The 25,337-nt window shown below is 42.0% G+C and overlaps 1 protein-coding gene across 6 annotated transcripts in view; it reads right to left on the minus strand.

The window, feature by feature from the left end:
• The window catches only part of CREB5 (cAMP responsive element binding protein 5), a 494,841-nt gene that overhangs the window by 342,927 nt on the left and 126,577 nt on the right, over positions 1-25,337 (minus strand). The window contains exons 1-2 of one of the 6 annotated variants that reach the window (XM_077856414.1): positions 16,246-16,466; positions 15,858-15,930 (exon numbers count right to left, since the gene is read on the minus strand). The exons of 2 other annotated variants lie outside the window; for them this stretch is intronic. In XM_077856414.1, the coding sequence (XP_077712540.1) occupies positions 15,858-15,899 (42 nt within the window). In that variant the 5' untranslated portion in view covers positions 15,900-15,930; positions 16,246-16,466. 3 more of the 6 variants (XM_077856409.1, XM_077856411.1, XM_077856415.1) reach the window with 3 other exon arrangements.

Here is a 25,337-nt window from a genome sequence, read left to right on the forward strand (position 1 = left end):
ACTTAGGAGCCCTCCCTAAGCATGAATGTGGTCTCTTTGCTCAGGGGGTGTAGGTCAGGCCCTGGAAAATATCCTGAACCTGACTTTGCCAAGAGAAAAAGTATAATGGGGAAAGGGTGCAGGCAACACCCAGAGGGGATCTGGAGGGAGGCCTATCAGACATTTCCACTGAAAGGCTGGGTAAAGGGGAAAGGGTGGGGGCAAGTCCCCACATCCACGTGGGTAAACTACAATGGCTCAGAAGGGAATTCAGGGATCTTCAGGGAGCATTGTTTGCAGGCTGCTTCAGGAAAAGTGGCCTGTGGACAGTGATTGATTACCTGTCACAGAGAACTTGTTCAAAAGTGATTCAACCTTGGCATGCACTGGGCGTAGGATCAGAATCTGAGGACACTGGTCTCATTCATTCTTTCTTTCCTCACCTAGTCGCCGAGCACCAATCATGCATTAAGCCTCAAGCTAGGAGTACCAAGGCTCCACCAAAATAACCTCTGCCTGCTGAGCCCTGACCACCCATTAGGGATATGAGGACTGCATGGACGTCTACAGTGGAAGGTAGAATTAAAGGCCAAAAAGGAATTTTAGCAAAGTTCTGTGAGGGTTCTGAGGCTGTGAGAAAGCAATGCTATTTCATTAATTACATCAAATATCAGATACTCTCCTTTCACAGCTAAATATCTCTCATAATATAATGCCAATTAAAGGTGTGTGTGCATTCACACACACACACACACACACACACACACACACAAAACCTTGAAACAATCTCTTAACTGAACTAGAAATAAGGTTTTTGTTTGTTTTTTAACTTTAGGCTTTCTTTCACTTTTAATCTTGGTAAATAAGATTGTATTATTTGTGGCAAACCTAACAACGTGGCCAGGAGACCAGATTTTACATTAAAAAGTTGATCATTAAATCTCAGTTCTCTTGTTCACTAGCTGTGTGATCTTGGGCAAATTAGTTCACAATACAAGACCAGTGCTCTAACCCCTGAGCTATGAAGCCGACCAAGTTATTTAACATTATTCTGAATACCCGACGAATATCTGAACACTATTTTCTTGCTAGCAAAAGAGACTATAGACAATATCAGCATTATCTGCCTCACAAGGACATTGGGAGGATCAAATGGATGACATTTGGGGAAGCAGTTCATAAACTGTAAAGCGCTGGGCCATGGCAGTTACTGTTTTTATTATACAGTCACCTTATAGTAAGCATATGGAGCTGCTAGGGTCCTGGTCAGTGCAAAGTTACATTGACAGCTGAAAGCATGTGTAAAGAGATGAAAGATTCTGAAAGGTATTGAAGGTATGAGCTTTAAAGAGAGCCCGACCTTCTATGATTCTCAGATAACCTAGCAATTATCAAGCAAAATGTTATCTACTCTCCTTTTACTTGAAGGCTCCAGGTAGAATTATTATTTTTTTGTCTTCTGAGACATGATGCTGAGAAACACTTTGGAGTCTGGTCTGTGTTCAAACTCTAGCTCTGTGGCATACCAGCTGACCTATTAGCGTGGGCTATGGGTCACTTGACCCTGGGATAAATTTGGCCATTGCTGGCTGAGCAAACCATCAGACACCTTGCCCTGGACTTGGAGGAGCCAAAACCAGACTGCATATAAATTTGTTTATCTTCCTGGAACACTGCTCCTGACTGCAGAAATACAGGTAAAGGCTTTTGCTGGGCCAGTCCACCCCTTCATCTGTGCTTGGCTATGCTGTCCTTACAGTCCTAACTCCATTCACCCTGGGGCAGGAAAGAGTAGAGTATGGAGGGCACCCAAGGTACACTGGGAAAGTCAGCACCTTCTTGCTTATAGATCTACCCAGAGTCATTAGAAATAAGACGAGTAGAGATTATGACATCATACTCTCTCCACTTGGGCGGTCAAAAAAGAAACTGAATCTTCCTTTTGTTATTAAATTCTCTTTAGCAAAATATATATACACACAGGACTGATACATACATATATATATATATATATAATCATCTTACTGCTTATTCTTAGTCCCTCTCTTTCTTACTTTTTTCTTTTCTCTCCTTTTCATCCCCCAAATATTCCATGTAATATTTAATAGAAATACTTTGACTAAAGGATGAAGCTGTGCAAGGTAGCTGTGGAAAAAAGGGAAGTCAGAGCACCATCAAATATCTGCTCAATTCATCCAGTTGGAAACACAGAGATGTGGTATGTCCATAACAGCAACATTTCCTAACCTTAGGACACTGGGGAGTTCAAGATGAATAGCCTGAGACCTCTGTCTCTTAAAGCAGGTAGCCACCTCCCAATGTGGAAAGGTCTGTATGCATTGAAAACCTAACAAATTTTTAGTTGCTTCATGTTTGGGAATAGTCAAAATTTTATTTAATGAAAATGTCTCTTCCATGTACCACTACATACTATGGGTTGGGCATTTTTAATCTCAAAAAAGCATTTTCCATCAAGGTTGAAAGAAAGCCTTGATTAGATACAGCTTTGATTTATCTTCTCCACTGAGTACCTCTGTAGGAAACACAGCCGGATAAAGCAGTTCTAACATGAGTCAGGATGGCAAAATTCCCAGTTATTTCCGAAACTCTCAGCTCTCCCATCCACTTTTGCGATACCTACATCAAAGGATTTCTGGTATTCTCGAAGTGAGGGCATTATTTAAATAGTGGCATCAAGCTAATATTTGTAAAATGCCTCAAAGAACATGAACACAAGTTGAAAGTAATAGTATCATCATTATTTCTTTATCTGTCCTCTACTGTTTCCAAAGAAACAGAAACAACCACTTACACAAACACACACACATACACATACACAAACACAAAATCCCCTGGACACCCAAGTAAACCAACATCCTCCTCCTTCCCAAACCGCCAATCAGCCAGTCACCAGGCAAACAGCTCAAGCACCAGGCAAGGAAAACATGTTATTTTTCTGGGCAAGCCTTAACTTCACTGCCTACAAAACACAGCCCCATGGGGCACATCCCACACATCGTGAGATTAAGGCTCTCCTCTCTCATTGGAAACCAATAGTTACCCATCAGTGCCTGCGGACGCTGAGGTCAGGATTCACCAGCACGCGCTCTGAAGTCCAAGCTCATTTATTCTCAAGCTTTCCTACACAAACCAGTACTCACATCCAAGCCATCCCTTCCATGCCTCTTCTATTAATAATATACTCGAAGAAAGCTCAGAAAGGAGTAGCATAAGAGAGGAAGCTCTTCAGAGAGGCTCCAACCCCTAGCCACTTGAATATTCAGTGCAGACTCTGCAGAGAAAGAGAACTTACTCAATGTCAATGTGACGTTGTGAGTCAATCTGGATGTCTAAATGTACCTGAAACAAGTGATTCAGTGAGCTAAGGTAGGAAAAGAAAAGCAAAAACAAATAACAAAAGCAGGCTTCAGATAACCCCTTAAATATGAGGCTGCTGAGGGGTGCCTGGGTGGCTCAGTCAGTTAAGCCTCTGCCTTTGTCTCAGGTCATGATCCCAGAGTCCTGGGATCGAGCTTTGCTTTGGGCTCCCTGCTCCATGGGGAGCCTGCTTCTCCCTCTCTCTCTGCTCCTTCCCTAGCTTGTGCTTCTCTCTCTCTCTCTCTCAAATAAATAAATAAAATCTTTAAAAACATGAAGCTGTTGGGAGCTAAATTCCACAGTACACTCAAGTCACTTAAAAACACACCCCAAAGCACTCGTCTGAAATCTTCAAAGCGCAAGGGAGGTTCCCCTGCCACGGGCCAGGGTCATGGACCCAAAGGTGACAATGAGACACTCCCAGGAACATCTGGCCTAATCAGCCACCACTGGACCCTTCCAGACAATGGACAGCGGCCTCTATCTTCCCTCATCAGCTGACCCCAGATTCCTGTCCCAGGTCTGGCTGCTTCATGCAGACTGCGGAGCACAAATGTCATTCACTCAAGCACAGGGCAGGGTTGAGGGTTTTAAGGCACCTGGAAGGGCCACCCTCTTCCCCTATTTCCCCTATCTTCCTCCAGGAGACCTGTCAGTCTTTCAGCAAATGCCTCTGGAGGTCCTCATTAGGTGTGTGTGTGGGGGAAGAGTGGGAACAGAGCCAGATGAGGTCCCTTTGCTCACAGAGCAAAAGTAAGCAAAAACCACAAGCACACAAATCAAGTAAGTGAACAAGAAAAACAGCTGCACATTTTGGGAAGTTCATTGAAAGAAGCAGAGGGGATGCTCTGATAGCCAGAAAGGCAGACAGAGGACACTTCCTTTGGGGTAGGATCAGGTCCATCCCTCAGAGCAGGCTGCTTGGGGCGGAAGCAGAGAGAGCAGCCTGAAGACAGAGCAGAGGGGAGTTCCAGGTAGAGGGGACCAGAAAAGCCAAAAGTCTGGTGACTCTGAGGGGCTGGAAAAAGGCTGGTAGGACACTGCAGGATGGCAGGTGAGGGACAGAGGGGCCCAGAGTCACCGACAGAATGGCCTCAGATCATCCAAGGGTAGGATTTGTAGGATTTATCCTAAGAGTGAGAGAAAACCACTGAATTTCAGGCTACAGAGAGAGGGACTCTAAACAGTTAACTTTTCTGCTCCTCAAGCCTCACTTGAAACAGGAGGATCCTAACAAGTCACTTTGGGGCTATCTCGAGGGTTAATGGCATCCCAGGACAAGACACTGGCTGAAAGAGGTAGTGTAGATGCTCAGCTTCTCATAAACTAAACACAGCCTAGCTCATGCATAAAGAAAGAGTTAGACTTCCCCTCCCCCAAATAAGAATGTTGTCCTAGGAATGAGAGATCGGGAGAACACAAAAAATACAGGGCCCCACCGTGGGATTAATTAATTCTTTCACTTACCACTTTAGTCGCATCCTGAAGTCACACTGCCTGGTTTCAAACCACAGCTCTGTGACCTTGGGGAAGGTGCTTAACTTCTCTGTGCATGTTTCCTCACTGACTTCATAGGCTTGTTTTAAAGATTTATATATAGATATAACATAAATATATAATAGTTTATTATTCTATATGGAATATAGTATTTTCTACATTGAATAATTTCTGGTATGCAGGGAATATATAATATATATTAGCTGTAATTATAACAATAATTACTTTTTTCTATCAGAAGAGACTGATTTGTCTTTCTTTTTTTTTTTCATTTTTATTTATTTATTTATTTATTTACTTTGATTTGTCTTTCAAACAATACATTGAGATCTTTTCAATCCCATATAACCAAATTTAGGACAATCTCCACTACTTTATGTCTTTGCTTTGACTACTAAATATACTTTGGATTTAGTGGCTAAAACATTTTTATTGGGGTGGAGAAACTGCAACAAATGTAATTTTTATCTTTCAACAGGTTAGATTTATTTTGGTTGGTTTCAGTTTTTATAGAGTTGAGTAATTATTTTATTTTATTTTATTTTATTTTATTTTATTTTATTTTATTTTTTTAAAGATTTCATGTCTTCATGAGAGACACATGAGAGGAAGAAAGGAAGAGACACAGGCAGAGGGAGAATCAGGTTCCATGCAGGGAGCCCGACGTGGGACCTAATCCCAGGTCTCCAGGATCACACCCTGGGCTGAAGGTGGCACCAAACCACTGAGCCACCAAGGCTGCTCAAGAGCTGAGTAATTATTTTAAATGTAAAGACTCAGTTTATCCATTGAGAGTTGGTCAAGAAAACTATGGCAATTGATAAATCATGTTTTATCTCAAGCTGCAATCTTATACATAAAGGATATCTTGAAAGATACATGCTAAAACATTAACAGATTAACAGTTCACAATGAGGTTATTTTTTGAATTTTTAAAAAAGATCTATTTTTTTTAGGGATGCCTGGGTGTCTCAGAGGTTGAGCATCTACCTTTGGCTCAGGTCATGATCCCAGGGTCCTGGAATTGAGTCCTGCATTGGGCTCCCCACAGGGAGTCTGCTTCTCCCTCTGCCTATGTCTCTGCCTCTCTCTGTGTGTCTCTCATAAAAAAATGAAATAAAATCTTTTAAAAAAAAAGATTTATTTATTTTACAGAATGACAATGAGCATGGGGGGAGGGGCAGGGGAGAGGAGAGAGAGAATCCCAAGCAGACTGTGTGCTGAGTGCAGGGCTCCATCTCACATCCCCTGAGACCATAACCTGAGCAGTAATCAAGAGTCTGCCACTTAACCAACTGAGCCACCCAGGCACCCCCATTTTTTGTATCTCTATGCATATTTTCTATCATGAACATTGGTTGTATACAAAATAAATAAAAAACTCAATGTAAAATAAAAGATTAAAAAAATCAATGTAAGCTAATATATCTGGAAGCGTGCGATGATGGCAGATACTCTAAGAGTCCATGAGCCTGCCTTGACCTTTGTAGCTATCTGTTCCATCATGGGCAAATTTCTAAGCCTCTCTGGATTTTAGTTTCCTCATTTGTGAAATAGACAAAACAATCCTTTTTACTCAGGGTTGTGGTAAAGACTGAATGAGATACACAGTGACTATACAGTAAATCACAACTCATAGCACTACATAGTCTTTTAAGAGTATCTGGGTTCAGATCTTGGTTCTTTCATTCATTAGCTGTGTGGCCTTGGATCAGTCACTTAACCTCTCTGTGCCTAAGTTTCTTCATATCATACAATAATGGCACTTACTTCATAAGGGTATAAGAATCTCTGAGGATTAAAGGAGTTAACATATGTAAACAATTCAGAACAGTGCCTGGCACGTGGTAAGTGCTATGTAACTGCCAGTTCTTATTACTATTCTGAAATCTGAACCTAAAACTTCTGAAAAGCCTATGGTTACACAATCATGTAAATATGGTTTATTTTATGGTGACAAAAATAACAAGCAAGAATATCATGGCATTTTAGTATCATTCATTGGCAGGGACTCTAATTTTTATTCATGTATAAATTTGTTATGTTTATGTGTCAAAAAAATCAAGGTCCTAATTTTTTATTTGTTTATATATATATATATATACACACAAGCTATAATTTCAGGACTATTCAACACACTCTTAATTGCCTGAGCTAATTTCTCCAATGAATATTTTCTTTGCCATCATTCTGTCTTTATATCTGTCTTTATATTGCTCCTCCAGCGTAGAACCAGACTCAGTAAGTCTGCATGCATACTTGCTAGAGTATGTAATCACACAGTGTGGCAAGCATACAAGGGGGGCTCAGGTCATCCACTTATTTATCAAAAACAATTTTTATTGGAAGCCTATCTTGCTTGGAACCATGCTAAGTACCGGAGAGACCTACATGAAAAAAAAGCAGTCCCCAAGCAATAACACAGTGGTCAAAGTTCAGAGTAACACAGCACTGAGTCTGATCCTCCCCCTCTCCTGCTCTTTACCGTGAATAGCTCTGTGTCCCTGGACACACTGGTTAATTATTCCAATTCAGTTCCTTCACCTGCAAAATCAGGAGTGAAGATAACTATCCTACATGTTTGTTGTGAAGACTGAATGAGGAGCTGCCTATAAATCATTTAGCACATGATAAGTTTTCAACAAAGTTAACTATTGGTGTATGGTCTCAAAGGAGACAGACACAAGCTGATAACTACATGTCTATGTAAAAGTGAGATCAAGTTTCAAGGAAGACTCTGAGAGCACAGAGCAGGCAGCCATTCAATTTACCTGCAACAGTCAAGAGTTTAGGAAAATGGAATTAAGCTAGTATTCTTAGCACCTTCTGTTCCCCTCTCTGTTGTCTGTCCAACCCCACTGCCCATGATCCTTGCCTGAGTGGATGTGCTCCTGTCTCAGGCTCCTGACTCCATGTCTCTAGACCCAGTGTCAATCAAAGCTTACTCGGATCTTCTCTGAACGAGATGCTTATCTTGTTCAACCATGCATCTGATGCTTGAGTCTATTCAACAACACCTCAAAGAACTCATCGTCCCGATGTGGCCAAAGGACTTGCAGTAATGGTGAGCTTGCCCTGTGAGGGAGTGGGCACTGTCTTTAAGATACCTGGCAGCATTAGCTGACGGGCACTGGTCCAGGCCTTTGGAGCCGAAATGAACCCAGAAATGGGCTTCCAATCCCAGAAATGAACCCAGCATCTCATGCCCATCGTTTGCCTGCCATAGCAGTTCAGGGGCCTCGTTTGTATTCTTCAAGTAAGCTCTCGTGATTGGCAACTCATGACGTCTGTTCAGGGTACCAGACACTGCCTCCTACTCTGTTCCCAGGCTCTGAATCTACTCTCTGCCACAGCTTCTTGAATTCTGAACCTTGAATTAAACTGCCCCTGGTGCAAGCACCCAATGGCCTTCTAAGGCTGCTTGCCCATCTTCATTTGCATTCATTGTTTAAAAACTTCCTCTTCACAGAGAACTAAACCATCTCCCTGTAACTTGCAGCCATTGGGTTCATTCCCATCCTAGGAGTCACCTTGACAAATTGTAATCTTTCTTTGACGTGGCACAGTTTCACATATCTCCAGGTAACTCAAAGCTACTTGCCACTCCCCACTCCTCTTAAACAGACCAAACATCTCCAGGCCATTTCTGCAGCTTCTCTTGGGATGCTGTCTTTCCTAGGGTGCCAACTCGATAGGGGCATCAGGCTGACGGGGCTTTTCTCTATCACCCATCCTAGGGGACATCTGCACTTGCGCAACAGTTTCAACAGAGTAGCCCCAAGAAGAAAGCCATGTGGAGAAATTCTGACAAATGTGCAGGCTGATGTGAGCTGCAGTGACTTCTGCACACCTCAAATCACCACACAAGAGCAACTCCTCATCTGTCTACAGAAGGAAAGTAAAGAATTGCAAGTATCACCAGGAGCAGAACTCCTCCACTTTCATAAATCCTCAGTGGGATCTTGTGAACAGGTACTATCTCCTGAAATATGTACTGCCAGGTTGTGCCCAAGAATACACAGCAAACAGTAAAAACAACTTCTAGGAATACAACCAAATCTGGGACATATTATATCTTTTTCCTTTCTAGATGTGCAAAAGGACAGTAAATAAAGTGAAAGGATGGAATAAAAAGTTGGGTTTATGTGTAGTGCCCTTGCCCTGTGGTTCCAAAGACTGGAGTTAGTCTGCATAATGCCACAGCCTGTCCTAATGACCCTCCCACATTGAGAGGACAATTCTGCTGGATGGTCTTCCTCTGCCCCTCCAGATCCATTCTCTGCATCCCTGTGTGTCCTAGGAGGCTGCCTCCAGATTCCCTTGACTAGAGGGTGGAAGTGGGGAGAAGTCAGGTGTCTGCTGCCTGTACCACTTCTCTGTTGGGGTTTGGGTGGCAGTGGCTATGTGTCTCTACATAAGGTGGGCAGCCCCCCTCCCATTTAAGTCCTCTCCAGTGGGTTCTTCCCCTCGGCCCCCTGGGCCCTCCAGGCTCAGGGGTGGGAACAGCTCCCTCCTATGGCTAGACTCCAGTTGGCCTGCCCACAGCCGGCTCCTAAAGTAGTTCCTTCGTTACATTTTCTTTCCTTATCCTTTGGAGGGCACCATCTGTAGGGACCCTGACTGATATAGCAGTCTCTGTTTGAGAAACCTTTCATCATGTTCATAAGCCTAGATTTTCAAGGCCTTGACCTAGGGCCTCAGAATTCTCTAGGGGTGTCAATGGACCAGATGGATGTCATTCAGAATCTGGATGTTCCTGAACAAAGACAAGTCAGACCATTCAGGGCATATTTAGAATGAGGTAGAAGGACTTGGTTGCAAATGTTTCCTAATTAATAAGAGATGTTGGCCTTATGATATGGGAAAGCTAAACCTAGAACAAGCCAGGGAAGTCAACAGAGATTTACAGCGGTTTATTTAGTCATCCTCACAACCCTAAGGTATTTTATGACCCCTACTTTACAGGCAAGAAAATCTGAGGTAAACAATTTTCCCAAGGACCCAGCTAGGAAAAGGGGAGCCAGGAACCGATGCCTGCAGTCTTCCAGCACCCTGACTGCTTTATTTTCTTTCTGATTGAAAGGTTCCCAAAATAATCAGCAAAAATTCCCTAACAGTTCATGATAGATCTGACTTCATCTTGAAAAACATGATCATTCTCAATTTTTACGAGGTACCAAGTTAAAAACTTCATGCGTTTTTTTTTTTTCAGTCATATATTTAAGATAAAACTGATCAGGTAATAACTAGATGGAATTTATTAGAGAGACCACAAAAGAAACATAAGAACCTATTTATTTTACTAACACTCTTTAGAAATGAAGGTGCTATTATGCCCTTCAGGTCTGTTTTTATTTCATTTCTTCAACTGCTCAAGTCTGGTTTCTTAGTTGTCCTTATTTTCACCATTTCTGCCCCAGCGAAGTGCTCCGGGTTCTGTGAAATCATTGCCTTTACAGCTGTGGTTGCTCCATTGCAGGGAGAAGAGAAATACAGTCTCTCTGCTTCCTTTTTAAAACCTGACAGTCACACTTTCTCCACTTCAAAGCCACACCATATGACCTCAGCAGGCTGACATAAATGGACACTCATGCAAGAGATTATTCATTCAGTGGCTTTTTCCAAATGAGGAAAAAAAGAGCTGTTTGTTAACCTTTGTAGAGTTTAACAGTTTACAAAGCCATTTTCCATACATTAATTTAATTTGGTTCTTAGAATGATTTATGAGATGGATGTATTTTTTTTCTCATTTTTGCAGATGACGAATCTGAGATTTAGAGAGGGAAAGGAATATGCCTGAGGTCACACCACTTGTGAAAAGCAGAACTAGGACTTGAATTTGGGCCCCCTGCCCCTAAACACTAGGATATTCTTAGAACAGAGCAGAGCGACCAATTTGCCAGTGCTTTGGGATGTTTTCTACACCTGGGGGAATTAACCTAAGTGCCAGTGAGTCCTAAAAATACACGGATGATACAACACTCAAGTATTGCTCTAAAAAACCCTAGGCCCTATGGGGTGTTTCCAAAGATGGGGAGCAAGTAGTCTTTTCACCGTAGAGGCTGAAAAAACTGCATCCAGTACCTTTCCAGCACCTTCTGCCCTATGTAAACCCTCTGTGCAATATCCCCAGTCCAATTAAAGAATTAAAGAATATCTAAATATATGGAAAAACATTCTAAGTTCATGAAATGCAAGGATTAATATTATTAAAAGACTACACTACCCAAGTTTATCTTTAGATGCAATACAATCTCAACCATAATCCCAGATTCTTTTTATTGCAAAAACTGACAAGCTGATCCTAAAGTTTATATGGAAATGCAAGGGTTACAGAATAGCCAAAACAATCTTTTAAAAAAAGAATAGAATTGGAAAAATCACATATCCTGATTTCAAACCTTACTACAAAGCAGTAGTAAGTAAGACACATAGATCAATGTAATAGAGTTAAAAGTCATAAATAAACCCTTATATCTATGGTCAACTGATTTTCAAGAAAAATTCCAGAACCTTCCAGTGTACAAAAAAATAGTCTTTTCAACAAATAGTGCTGGGACAACTGGACATCCACATGCAAAAGAATGAAGCTGAACATTTACCTCACATAATACATAAAAATTAACTCAAAATGGATCATAAAACTAAATATAAGAGTTAAAACTAAAAAAAAAAAAGAGTTAAGACTATAAAACTCTTGGAAGAAAACATAGGTATAAATATTTGTGGGGCACCTGGGTGGCTCAGTCAGTTAAGCATCTGCTTCAGCTCAGGTCACAATCTCAGAGTTGGGGGGTTGAGCCCCGCATCAGGCTCTCTGCTGAGCAGCAAGTCTATTTTTCTCTCTCTCCCTCTGTGATCTCTTTTGTTCCTCACTCTCTCATAAATAAATAAATAAATAAATAAATAAATAAATAAATCTATCTATCTATCTATCTATCTATCTATCTATCTATCTATCTATTTAGTGACCTTGGATTTGGAATAGATTTTTAGATAGGAAACTAAAAGTAGAAGCAACAAAAGAGAAATAAATTGGACTTACCAAAATTTCTAACTTTTGTCCTTCAAGGGACACCATCAAGAAAGTGAAAAGACAAGGAAAAAATGGGAGAAAAATTTGCAAATCATATCTTCAACAAAAATCTGGCATCCAGAAAAAAGAACTCTTACAATTCAACAATAAAAATTTTTAAATAACCCGATTAGAGAGATGACAAATGATCTGAATACACATTTCTCTAAGGACAATATCCAGATGGCAAAAAAAACACATGAAGAGGTATTCAATATTATTTGTTACTAGGGATATCTGAATCAAAAGCACAGTGAAATATCACATCACATCACATCCACTAGAATGGCTAAAATCAAAAAGATATACTACAAGTATTATAAGGTGGAGAAATTACAGCCTCTCATACATTGCTGGTGAGAATATAAAATGAAGCAGCCACTCCAGATAACAGTTTGGCAATTCCTCAAAATGTTAAACATGGAGTTACCAAATGATCCAGCAATTCCATTCCTGGGTCTACACCCAAGAGAAATGAAAACATGCATCTACACAAAAACTTGTACACCATTCATGAACATTCACAGCAGCATTATTCATAGTGGCCAAAAAGTGGAAACAATCCAAATGTCCGTCAACTGAGAGGTAGAAAAGCCACGTGTGGTATATCCTTACACTGAAATATTATTTGGCCATGAAAAAGAAAGAAGTACTGATACATGCTACAATGTGGCTGAATCATAAAAACATTATACTAAGTAAAAGAACCCAGAAACAAAAGGCCATGTATTGTATGATTCCATTGACATGAAATATCCAAAATAGGCAAACCCAGGGAAACAGAATGTAGAGAATCATGGTGGCCAGGAACTGGGGAGAAGGAAAAATGTAGTGACTGCTAATGGATACAGGGTCTCTTTCGGAAGTGATGAAAATGTCCTAAAACGAGACAGTAATGGTTAGATAATTCTGTGACTATACTTTAAGAAATTATGAATTGTACATGTTAAAAGAGAATTTTATGGTATGTGAATTATATCACAATAAAGTTTTTTATATATTTTTAAAGTCTATAAGTGGATTCACATTTTACCCCAATTTTTCAGGTTGAAGAATGGCAATGGATTTACAAGCTAAGCTTTCTAAGGCTCAAACCTTCTGAAATAAGATCAGGACACATTCTGACACAGAAGTTTCTGCTTTTATATTTATATAAATGAAAAGGTCCACGTATTCAACCACAGTAAGCTGTTTTACAAGTCTGTTGGGACTATGTTACAATGACACAAAATTGGGGCTGTCACAGAAAATCCTAGAGGTGGGGGCTCATATATGTCAGCCACCAGTCCACATGAAATATACATATTTCACTACTCAAAAAACACTAATTTCTAGATTATAGTCATGATGAGTTAATGGAAAACTGTGACTACAAGAAGGTGTTTATACAGGAAAATAAATACTGCTATTTTCTACACTAAACTCAGAGTATGAACATTTAACAAGCACCACGTCTAGAGCAAATACCCATCCAAAACACGCAGTAACCAGAACATCGTGTTTTGTTGACTGGTATCTAATATAATAGGTGCTCCATAAGCAACGGTTGAATGAATATGTGGCTTTTTTTCCCTCATCAAATGCTAAGTCTTCCTTCTTGTTCTTGTCTTTCCTTTGTACATCTTCTCCTGTGATTACACCTCAGCTAACACTAAATATTTTTATAGGACCTGCATCTCCCTGATACCCATATCTCCACTCCTTTATGCCGCCTTCTCCTTTCTCTACCACTCTCCTCTCTTTCCAGCTTTCTCTCTCCTCTCTCCACCCCGTCCAGTCCATGGTCAAATCCTCTAAATTCCATTTATCTTAAATCTATCCACTTTTTCTTTTTTAAAAAAAGATTTTATTTATTTATTCATGAGAGACAGAGAAAGAGAGGCATAGACACAAGAAAGAGGGAGAAGCAGGCCCCATGCAGGGAGCCCAACGTGGGACTCGATCTCGGGTCTCCAGGATCACACCTGGGCTGAAGGCAGCGCTAGGCCGCTGAGCCACCGGGCTGCCCTATTCACTTTTTCTTTAAGGTTTTATTCATTTATTCATGAAAGATACAGAGAGAGGCAGAGACACAGGCAGAGGGAGGAGCAGGCTCCCTGTGGAGAGCCCAATCTGGGGATCATGACCTGAGCCGAAGGCCATGTTTAACTATTGAGCCACTCAGGTGCCCCAAATCTATCCACTTTTCTCCACTCTCCCGTCACCATCTCAGACAAAACCATCATTGGCTTAACTGGCCTTTTGGAATAGCTCACAGTATGAATAGCTGACCTTTATGAGGCACCTACTGTGCCAAACAGCTCTCATTTCATCCTCAGGGTAACTCCACTAGGTAGGGGTTATCATTAGACTCCATTTTAAATGCAAGGCTCACGCAGGCTAAGTCGCCTGTCCCCGCTGAGCTGACAGCTCAGTCTGTCAGACGCAGTGGCCTTCAGTCCCGCCCATCTCACTGTCCTGCCCCAGCCCTTCCTTGCGGCCATCATGGCTGCCATGCTTCTAATATTCCATGGTGAGAGCGGCACTTCCCTGCATACAACCCTTCATTGTCCTCTAGAGTAAAGTATGAGCCTTTTAATAAGGTTCTACCTGAGCATGTTCTTCCTTAACTCTCCCGTCTCATTCATTACCAATTCCTACAAGTGCTTTGGTAGGACACCATCGCTGTCTCCACCTCCATGGTAGACACTCCACCAGAAAGAATGAGTTAAGAAATCCTCTCATGGGGGCACCTGGGTGGCTCAATGGCTGAGCATCTGCCTTTGGCTCAGGTTGTGATCTCAGGGTCCTGGGATCGAGTCCCACATCAGGCTCCCTGCATGGAGCCTGCTTCTCCCTCTGCCTGTGTCTCTGCCTCTCTCTCTGTGTCTCTCATGAATAAAATCTGAAGGAAGGAAGGAAGGAAGGAAGGAAGGAAGGAAGGAAGGAAGGAAGAAAGAAAGAAAGAAAGAAAGAAAGAAAGAAAGAAAGAAAGAAAGAAAGAAAGAAAGAAAGAAATTCTCTCATGGGTCCCCTAACCCCCTACCCTTACCCCTGTGAAAACCCTTAGAAAGCAGAACATCGAATCATCAGAATTAAAACTGCAGGTTCTGACTGCTGGTCTTCAATTCCAGTTCTGCCACTTACCAGCAAGGTGACTTTGTGCAATATTCTTAACCTCTTTGTAAATTAGGGGTAATAACAGCACAAGCGTGTACCTTACCAAGTTGTTGTAAAGTTTACATGTGGAGCAATCAGATAGGGTAAGCATACATGTTAAGAAGTAAAACTTTTAAAAAAAAAATAAAAAAAAAAAAAAAAAAAAAAGAAGTAAAACTTTTCCTTATTACCCTCTCTTACTCTTTTTGTTTGTTGGTTTCTGTCTATTCCAGCAAACCTTCATTATCTGTGTATAAATTTCATGATATTAGTGTGATTTCTTTACTTGGTAAAATGTTTAATCCTTCTCAAAATTCTTTGTCCTCAAAGCAATTCCATGAAATAGGCAGAACAAATTATTTTACAGAGAGGTCAAATGTCTTTATCTGTCACATGAATGTAGTGGGAACATTGTTTTTAGCAGGCAGTGGGGTTTTTTTGAGAGCAAGAGCAGGAGAAGACACAGTATCTGTGGGAGAAACTGTAGCTATAGAAAAATCATTATCTTCAAAGTGCTATTTGAGCCACTTAATCTGCTTCTCTGAGGCTCATTTTCCTTATCTATGAAATGGGGATAATGACACATACTTTATAAAACTGCAATGAGGTTTAAGCAAAATAACATATATAAAGTATCTGATCAGTGCCAGGAACCTACTGAACACCCAGTAAATATTAGGTAATGACACAAGACCCCACAAAGCCAAGGTCACTGAACTGGCCAAAAGAGGTGCCAAACCAAACCCAAATTGGACTATACATGTCCCACCATGACAGCCCACCCTCCTACCTGGCCATGTTTTCTGTAGAACACATCCGTCAGCTCATTCATAAATGTGTATCCTGCCTGCCCTCTGCTTTGCCTGGAAAGAGAAGGTGGGGAATGGAGAGACGGGAGCATAGAAGAGGGGATTTAACACAGCCCGTGATGATAAGATTTCAGGACCTAAAATCACCCAGGGGCCTTGCCTTTATGGGCAACCTAATGAGAAACACCAGTGAGGCATGACTCCGATCCAACAACGAGTCTCACTTCTTTAAGGGCCTTGGCAAGAGGGAAACAAAGGCCCCTTTCCCTAATTCTTATTTTCAGTACTTTCTCCCTCTTCCAAACCAGACAAAAGTATCATCAAGCTGCAAGCTCAAATTCTGACTGAGGAAGCAGGAAAATGGCATGCCTGGACAAGGGATGGGAGGGATGGGGTTTGCAGAGGTGGCTCAATGCCAGCTCTAGAGAGGGACTCCCTCTCTAGGAACGTGACCACAGCAAGGCACCCATGCTCATTTTTCCAGGATGCCAAAAAAAGACCAATTCCACTGGGGTGTTCACATGGAGCAGTCAGCAAGGGAGGGGAGGCTTGAATGAGCACAGCCCATCTTGGCAAGGAGGGTGACAGGGTGTGGGTGTCCTGTCATCAGATCTGCATGACATCGACCCAGCCCATTATTACCTCAGCAAGAATCGCATCACTCAGGGAGCATAAGGACCAGGCCCACCGGAGTCATCAAATCCCACAGCAAGGCAAGAGAGGCCTCTTGCCTCTCTCCTTCACGGTTCCTTTAGGCCTTTCTATGGGAATTGCTATTCCTGTGACCACTAGGTCTCAGGCACACCTAAGTATTTAACATATGTTAACTCACTGAATTCCCACAACATCCCTTCCAGGAATGCAACAGCATCCATATTTTACTGGTGACTGAGTTGAGCTCCGAGAGGTGAAGTCATTGTCCATGATCACACAGTTAGTCCTAGCAAAGTTGAGATTCAAACCCAGGTCACTCTGAGACCACAGCCCATGTGCTTTTCCCACCAGGCTACCCAGCCTCCAAAATAAACTCAGGATCCCTCTCCTAATGCTACCCTTTCCTGTCTGTCTCTGTTGGGGATTATACAATCTCAATAGGAGTAAAAGATTTTTTTATAATGTTCCTATAAATTTAAATCCAGCTTTACATAATCTTTCATTGCTTTTTTTTTTCTTTTCAAAACACCATCTATGCCACCCACATTGCAATACTCACTTAATGAATACTACATAGTCAGGCATCTTGCTAGATGCTAGAAGATATAAAACACATAAGACATAGTCTCAGGCCTTCCCCCCAAGACCGAAAGCTAAGCCCGACCTGATACAAGGATTAAGGTGCCATCTCTTGAACTAAGCATGGCTCATTTGTCTCGCTGTTAATGTGTCCTAATCTTACACCCCAGTTTAAATACCGGGGCTGCTACATGCCTAGAAACCAAGATTTCCAACTTTAGATTTCTTCTCAAGGTCCTGTCTCCCTGTTCTAATTGCCTGATTAGTAACACCACTTCCTCTTAAGGCCAGGGTCCTGCCATGATCTTCCACACCCCCTTCCCAGGCCTGGAGTCCTGTCCAATGGCACAAAATCTGATGGAACAGCTACCATCCACTCTGCAGTCTTAGTCTGCCTGTTTTTTGGGAACCCCTGCCCCTGCCTGTTGGGTTTCCACTGCAAATCTCTCATGAAGACAGTGATCACTTACTGCCATGGGTACCAAGATACCTGGGCTGGCCAGAGATTCTGTTCTGAGACAGAGGGCAAATCCAATTCTAAGCCCATGTACCACCAATCCCATCTTTGTAGGTGACTAGGTTGTACCTAGCTGAGTCCCAGGACAAGAAGAAATGGTCCCTTTGTTTCTCCGTCTGAAAGCCAGTCTCCTGCAAACAAGTTTTTCTGCACATATGTGAAAGATCCAAGCATATCCACATGAAATCCAGTCCCCTAACATAGGAATTTTTTTCATTCATTTTGTTTACTTTTTGTGTAGCACCTTCTCAAATTTAAAAACAAATTTTTTGGCATGAGACAGATATAAACTACTTTCAGGTCAACTACTCCCCAATTCCACAAAGGTGTAGTAACTGCCTCCCACATGTAGGACACAGAGGAGGGCCCTGTCCCAAGCATACTGTGCAATCCCCTATTCAGCGTATACAGATTTATACCCCTGAGATTAGTAGACCAGTCCAAAATCTAGCGATCATAAAATTTAGAAACCTTCACTCAGCAGCGATTGTTCTGACTGTAGCCAAACAAGAAGAGAGCGTGTTCCAGGCACAGTTCTGTAAAGAGAGGCTAAAAATAAAATAGGTGAGTTTTGACCATGTGGAAAAAGAGTAGATGCAACACCCATATTTTAAAAAGACCTGCTAACCCGCCTCTTTGCTAAAGGGACATGATCTTTAGAGTTTTTCCCCTTTCCCTAAGAACCCCCCAAAGACTTTGGAACTACACCATCATCTAGGGCTCTTTGCTGGGGAGAATTATTGTGTTACCAAAAGGGTCTTTAAAAGCAGCCTCTTGGCTCAGGGAGTAGTGCCCCCATTAGCAGGCAGTCCATCATGGTGAAGCTCCCTCGGCCAAGGACCATCGTCACATGGCTGTCAGTGACCAATCCATAACCATAAGTGAGAGCATTAAAACAGCACATGAGAGATTTGTTTTCTGAGAGCGGAGGAAACAAACTAGGAGACAATTCTCCAAAGACTGAACATTCACAACCAGCAAATGCCTGCTGGAAATTTATATGCTGTGGGTGTAAAAGCAGTGAAATTCAATAATCTCAAAGCCACAGATTTGTAACTTGCACTTATGTAAATATTTATGGATTCTTTGGGAAAAAAAATCAATCCTCTCAGCCTTTCGTTTTAGTACATGCTTCAGAGGGGACTCCCCCCCCCCCAAAGCTGGGGATGTAAACTCTAGCTATTGCTGAAGAACATGAAGTCAGTAGACTGCCTCAGAACAATCTGAATCTCACTTAGGAGTTTACTTTACAGATTAGCTCTCCTCCCACTCTCCGCCCCAACACCATGAGAGTGCAGAGAAAATGTGGTGGTCCCCTCTGTGGCCTGACCTTGCTGAGACTGGGGAGGTTAAAAGTTGACCAAGTCAGTAACTCCCCTTACCTAGGTATCAGCCATCCCTCCATTGTTACTGAGAAATAAGATGCACACAGTTCTCCACTGGTATCTGACACAAGCCTGTATTCTCTTGGCCGGAGTTATTACAACAGCCTATTAACCATCTCCCTCCTGGCTGCTGACCTCCTTAATCCCTCCTTCACACTGCCCCAGGGTGATCTTCCTAGAACCCAGGCTTCACTGTGTTTGGCCCCATCCTCAATGTGAACCCGAAGCAGCAAAGCCCTAAAGCTAGTCTGAGCTCTTTAGCAGGATAGTCAAGGCACTCTGTTGTCTAGCCCCAACCTTTATCTCCTGCAAGCTCATAGCTGCATGAATCCTACATATCTGCAATCCTGAATATCTTGCCACACACTTTGAGCATTTAATTTACAAATAAAATTTTTCTCATGCTTGTAAGTGGCACCTTTTCTCACTTCTACATTAATTACAAGCTTGTTCTACCTTCGAGGCTTGGTTCAAATGTCACCATAAGAAAACCTCTACTACTTGCACCCCATCTTGTCCACTTCCAAATCATAATGAAATGCTCCATCTGCCCGCCTGATTCCCCTACCAGATAGGAAGCACTTTCATCCTTGTCCATCTCTGTAGCTCCATGGAGTTTAGCCCAGAACACTCCAAATAATAGGCACTTGCAAATATGTCTGAAGATTGACATATGCCTACTAGCAAGTGAACAATTTTAATGCCTCGTAAACGATGACTTGAGGCAGGTTTACCTTCCACATGCTTCCTCTACCAAATACTATGTTTAAAGCTGCTGTTCATTATTTGATTAAAAGAACTAAAGGCAGGGGGAGGAGAACCTGGGTGGCTCAGCTGGTTGGGTGTCTGGCTCTTGGTTTCCATTCAGGTCACAATCTTGGGGTCCTGGGATCAAGCTCTACACTCAATGGAGGGTCTGCTTGAGGATTCTCTCCCTCTCCCTCTGCCACCACATACACACACACACACACACTCTCTCTCTCTCTCTCTTTCTCTCTCTCAAATAAATAAATAAATTTTTTTTTAATGTGAAAAAATTAAAGAACTAAAGGTGGTAGAAATACTGGCTAAATTCATGTTAGTGGGGTGGTCAGGTTCCATGCACAACTACAAGCAAACCCTATTTGAGGACTGGTGAGGTGGTATGTATGCTGAAGCCACTATAAGGGCATCCTTTCAGTACCCATGAAGAAAGGGGTGTGGAAGTGGGGACCAATATGCTCAGTCCTCCATGGTCAACCCACCCTCTGTCCAAATACATTTCACTATAATAGGCCAGATCCTCCAAGTGATGAAGATACTATTGGCATATCAGCTCTTTCAAACTATAAAGCCGCACAGGTATCAAACTATAAAGCAGCGTAGTTATATTGGCATCTCAGTCCTTTGAAAGGAATTTTATATGCTTAACAGCATACATCAGGGATAATATTCACTCCAGTGGGCCTGGGGGCCTTTAGACACAGACACTGACAAGTAAGTGTCATAGTAATAAAGAGAGAGCCGAGCCCCAGGTAGGCTGATTATGACGCATGACCATCATGACCTACCTGACCCATCTTATGAGGCGAGGCTCAAGTGGAGGTGCGGTTGCCACAGATGTTGTGAGGCAGCAGTGGGAAGCAAGGCAGCCCACACAGACAAGGAGTAAGAAGGGCAGAGCAGCCATGAGAGAAGGCTGAGAAATGCTAATAACAACAGAGCAGCGGAGACTTGGGTGCTGGTGCCTGTAATCACAAGCACTTCAGGAGCCTACCTTCAGGCTGATCTCATGCCCCAGAGGCAAGGGTGGAGCCTCTTCAGCTACAACCCCAGGGGGAGAGTGTGTGGGACAGGAGCATGTTAGGAGAGAGGTGATCAGGAAGTTTCTCCAGGAAAAGGAACTGGGGGAGAGCTTCAGCCACTAGCCTAGACCATATCTTCTCCCAGCAAGAAGGTTTACAAAACCTCACTCACCCCAGCAAGGTGAAGAAGGCAGCATTTTCATTTACAGAGATTTTTCTTTTGTTTTACTCCAAATGTGCTAGAGCAAAGCTGCACCTCTAGCAGTTTCATGGGTGATCACATAGTAAATGGCACAGACACAGCTAGAGCAATGGCTCCTAGCAAGACAGACCCTACTCTGAGAGCATTTTGAAAATTGCTGGGTGCTTCATTTTGGGTTTTTACCAGGATTAGAGGAAAACTAGGGGCATTTCCTGGGTGGGGGCCAAGGATGCCAATTGCCCTGAAATAGACAAGACACACTACTTTCCCGACACCCATACAACCAACTCTGAAATGGCATTCATGTAGAAAAAAGACACTTAAAACTATGTAAGAGGTGAACTCAATTTTATATGTATAAGCTAAATGTATTTTTGCATGACTTTAACATATGCTGCAATTTTTAGAAATGCAACCTGGAAATAGAAGATTGTATTTGTTTTCATTTGGAATTTTACCTTAAGTTGTTCGCCGTCTGAGAACATCAGAGTTGCCAACACAAGGCAATCTGTCACATTCCCGTATTCATGGGGAAATCCTACATGAAGGTGCAAGGACTTGACCCTTCATTAAGTCTTTCAGAGTAGAAGCACCTACCATGTGTGTATCAAAATGCTGTGTTGCTTTCTCCATTTGCCCCAGCCCTCCATGATCCATTGTCTGCCTTTCTCCACTCTGTTTTCTGCATCAGGAAGCTGAACTCTATGGGACTGCATCCCCCAGGCTCCCTTGCCCTCTGGCTTCCAGCATTCCGTCAATGAGAGGCAGTGGCAAGAGATCAGAGGATGAGAGCAGAGAGTATACATTCCCCCTCCTCTCCCTCCTAACCCTAAGGTCCGAATGTTGCTTCCTCCCCATCTTCCGGCTCCAGCTCACAGGATTCCTGTAGATTTAGGCATAATAACAGATTCTAGCTGTCCCTAGTCTCTGGTCTCTCACTATCTTTGGCTGGTTCCCACAACCCTGCCCTCACTTTCATTCGAGTGTTTTCAGTTAAATTCTTTACTGTGCCATATCATTCCTGTTAGGATCCTGAATGCTGTAAATACATATTATTTTATTAAAATTACACTTATTTCTTTATTATATTATATTTATGGTTTTTTTGATTATGTGTCCAGGGTAGGGTTTTTTAAAAAACTAAAACTTAAAAAAATTTTTTTCAAGAGAGAGCAGGGCAGAGGTGGAGGGTAGGGAGAGGGGCAGAGCGAGAGCAAGAGACTCTTAAGCAGGCTCCATGGATCCCAACGTGGGGCTTGATCTATGACCCTGAGATCATGACCTGAGCCAAAACCAACCAGATGCTTAAGCGACTAAGCCACTCAGGCACCCTAAGGCAGGTTATTTTTTTTAATTTATAAGATTCATTGCAAGATTGTAACAATTCATTATAAAATATTTGTCCAAAGATGGATCATTTGGATCTGATGGAGCTAGAGATAAAGAAAACACGGAATGAGGAAACATGACTGAGCAGCAGCAGGCAAAGAGCTGAGACTATAGAGAAATGTTAACCTCTATAATAGAAATTGCCAGTCCAGGATGGGCTGGAGTGACTCAGAGGTAGACCAACAGATGATGCAAGAAAAGCGGAAGGTGGGGGCAGAAACCTATTTCCTTATGGGAGGAACTGGCAGCTAACACTAGAACATGTAGCAATGACATTTACATATAACTTGGAATTGCTGTAAATGTGTGTATTTACATATGTGTATGCCTCAAAATACATGATCTGTTTGGCAAACCCTATGGAGGTTAATCAAGAATGTCAGCTCAAGGATCCTCCCAAAACTCATCGGCTCTTTTTAAAGGCACCGGAATTGTATATAAATTCAATCCTTATTTACATTCAAATTCCCAGGGCCCAGGATGGAAAGATCAGGTTAGTACCACTTTCTAGAGAGTGGTACTGGAATAGGGATGCTCCTGTAGGACTGTTGTACTTCTGTGGACACACAACCTGGGCTTCCTTTTCCACCCCCGTCATGGTATAACCACAGTACATGCATGCACACACACACACACACACACACAATGCAACCTCTGGGTGAATTCAGATCCCACTATTTTTAAGTGGCAGTCCCACAACCAACTTCACATAATACTAATTTTTCAGACACACACACACACACACACACACACACACACACACACTTTGGCAAAAGAACAGAATGACATCCCAGGAAAGTAGCTGGAATCCCGGTCAACTGTAAAAGACCCAAACAGCCTAGGTCCTACATGTCTATGCCCAAACCATGAAAGGCTTACAGAAAGCCTAATATAGAGCACCTGGTTGGCACAGTGATTGGGCATCTGCCTTCAGCTCAGGGTATGATCCTGGGATCCTGGGATCCAGTTCTTTTTTTTTTTTTTTTTTTTTTAAAGAATTCTTGAGATGTTTTTTTTTTTTTTTAATTTTTATTTATTTATGATAGTCACAGAGATAGAGAGAGAGAGAGAGGCAGAGACATAGGCAGAGGGAGAAGCAGGCTCCATGCACTGGGAGCCCGATGTGGGATTCGATCCCGGGTCTCCAGGATCGCGCCCTGGGCCAAAGGCAGGCGCCAAACCGCTTCGCCACCCAGGGATCCCCTGGGATCCAGTTCTACATCAGGCTCCCTCTGCTGTGTCTCTGCCTCTCTCTGTGTCTCTCATGAGTAAATAAATAAAACCTTAAAAAAAAAAAGAAAAGAAAAGAAAAGAAAGCCTAATATAGCTGGTATAACTGTAAGTCTGAGGAACATTAGATGCCAGCCACACTACAAACTAGCTACTTTCTAATAAATATATATTTAATAAATGCACAAATTAAGGGGAAGTTCCCTCAGGAGAGAGATTCCCAGACAAGGGCCCCCACAACTGTATTTTTTCCTCTATTCCTTTTGAGCACCACAAACCCATGCCATAGACCCCTATAAAGTTCTCCAGATCACAGCTAGTACTAGCACTAGTGAAGCATAACAGAAAAATCAATTACCCTTTTTGTCCAAATCACCTTGATTGGAGGCACAAAGAAAGAGCGTGCTTCTCCCTTATAGACCTGGCATTCCTTAGAGACCTACAATCGTGAGTATTCACCACATAGCAGGGGCTCCCCTACTCTCATGTTTATAATACCTTAGGGCTATGTGTCTACCTCATCAGCAATGACTCCAAATACCCCATCATATCAAACAGAAAATTACTGCTTCTAAAGGACTGATTAATTGCAGAGAATATATATTATAACCCATTCTCAACACTTTGCTAAGACTTGAGAAAAATTGAGAGAGCCAGTTTTCATCTTCTGCTCCCCATGTTTCTCTTCTCTCATCCAAGATCCACAGACAGAGCGAAGGGGGTGCAAAACTATGATGAGGTGGAGCATCTGGCTAAGCAGATTCAGCTCCCATGGCAATCCATTATCTGGGGAAAATTATGGTTTAACATCAACCATTTGAGTTGCTGCAAATACCCTTTTCTAATCTATGTTAGGCATTTTCTAACTACATATTTTCTTCAGCATGAGAAATTGTAAGTTTGGTAAATTATCTATTTCAATATTTCACATAATAAACAATTCGAGTATCAGAACAGCAGTTTGGAACAGCAGGCATCACACTTTTGAAAGAGGATAATTTTTTTAAATTTCCAGGCTCTTCCTTAAGTAGCTGTTTCTGGTGACGTATTATATAAAGCCCTCAGATACCCACTAATTGATTTAAAGCCCAGTTAGGCACATTACAAATACCCTTGGGCTTTTTATTATCTTGGTCCAACAGAAAGCATTATTATCAATCGCAACAGGATCCATCAAACAAACAGCATGTATTATACTGGCATCCTCCTTTGGGAAGAGAAGACCAAAAATAAATAAATAGACACACAAAATTAAGCTCATCAGCAATATCAACTGATTCTCCAAAATAAGAGCTTCTTTGATTATTGTGGGGCACACATGATTTCATTCCAGTGGTCCAAATGGTCCAAAAGTGGTCCAAAGTTACAATCTCATCACTGGCTGAGTTTACCTCATGGACTAGATCTTTAAATTCTGACAGTTCCAAAGTCTAAGAAAACTCAGCAGTGTTTGGCTCTATTTCACTGTGAAGTGTTAGAAGGAGAAAGAGGTAGGGGGGAAGAAAATAGAGGAAAGGCTGACAGGGACATTCTTAGGAGAAACTGACAGAGTTACTAACCTTGGCCAAACTGATGAAACATTAAAAAAAAGCCAATCATTACCTTGATGTTAGGAATATTCCTGTAAGACAGGCTCTTGAGTAATGACATGAAGTCCCCTCAAGAAGGAACCTAATACATAATGTGACCAGGCAATAAATAAAAACTGTAGTCATAATATA

Source organism: Canis aureus, chromosome 18 (assembly GCF_053574225.1).
Source record: "Canis aureus isolate CA01 chromosome 18, VMU_Caureus_v.1.0, whole genome shotgun sequence".
In the NCBI taxonomy this organism is placed as follows: domain Eukaryota; kingdom Metazoa; phylum Chordata; class Mammalia; order Carnivora; family Canidae; genus Canis; species Canis aureus.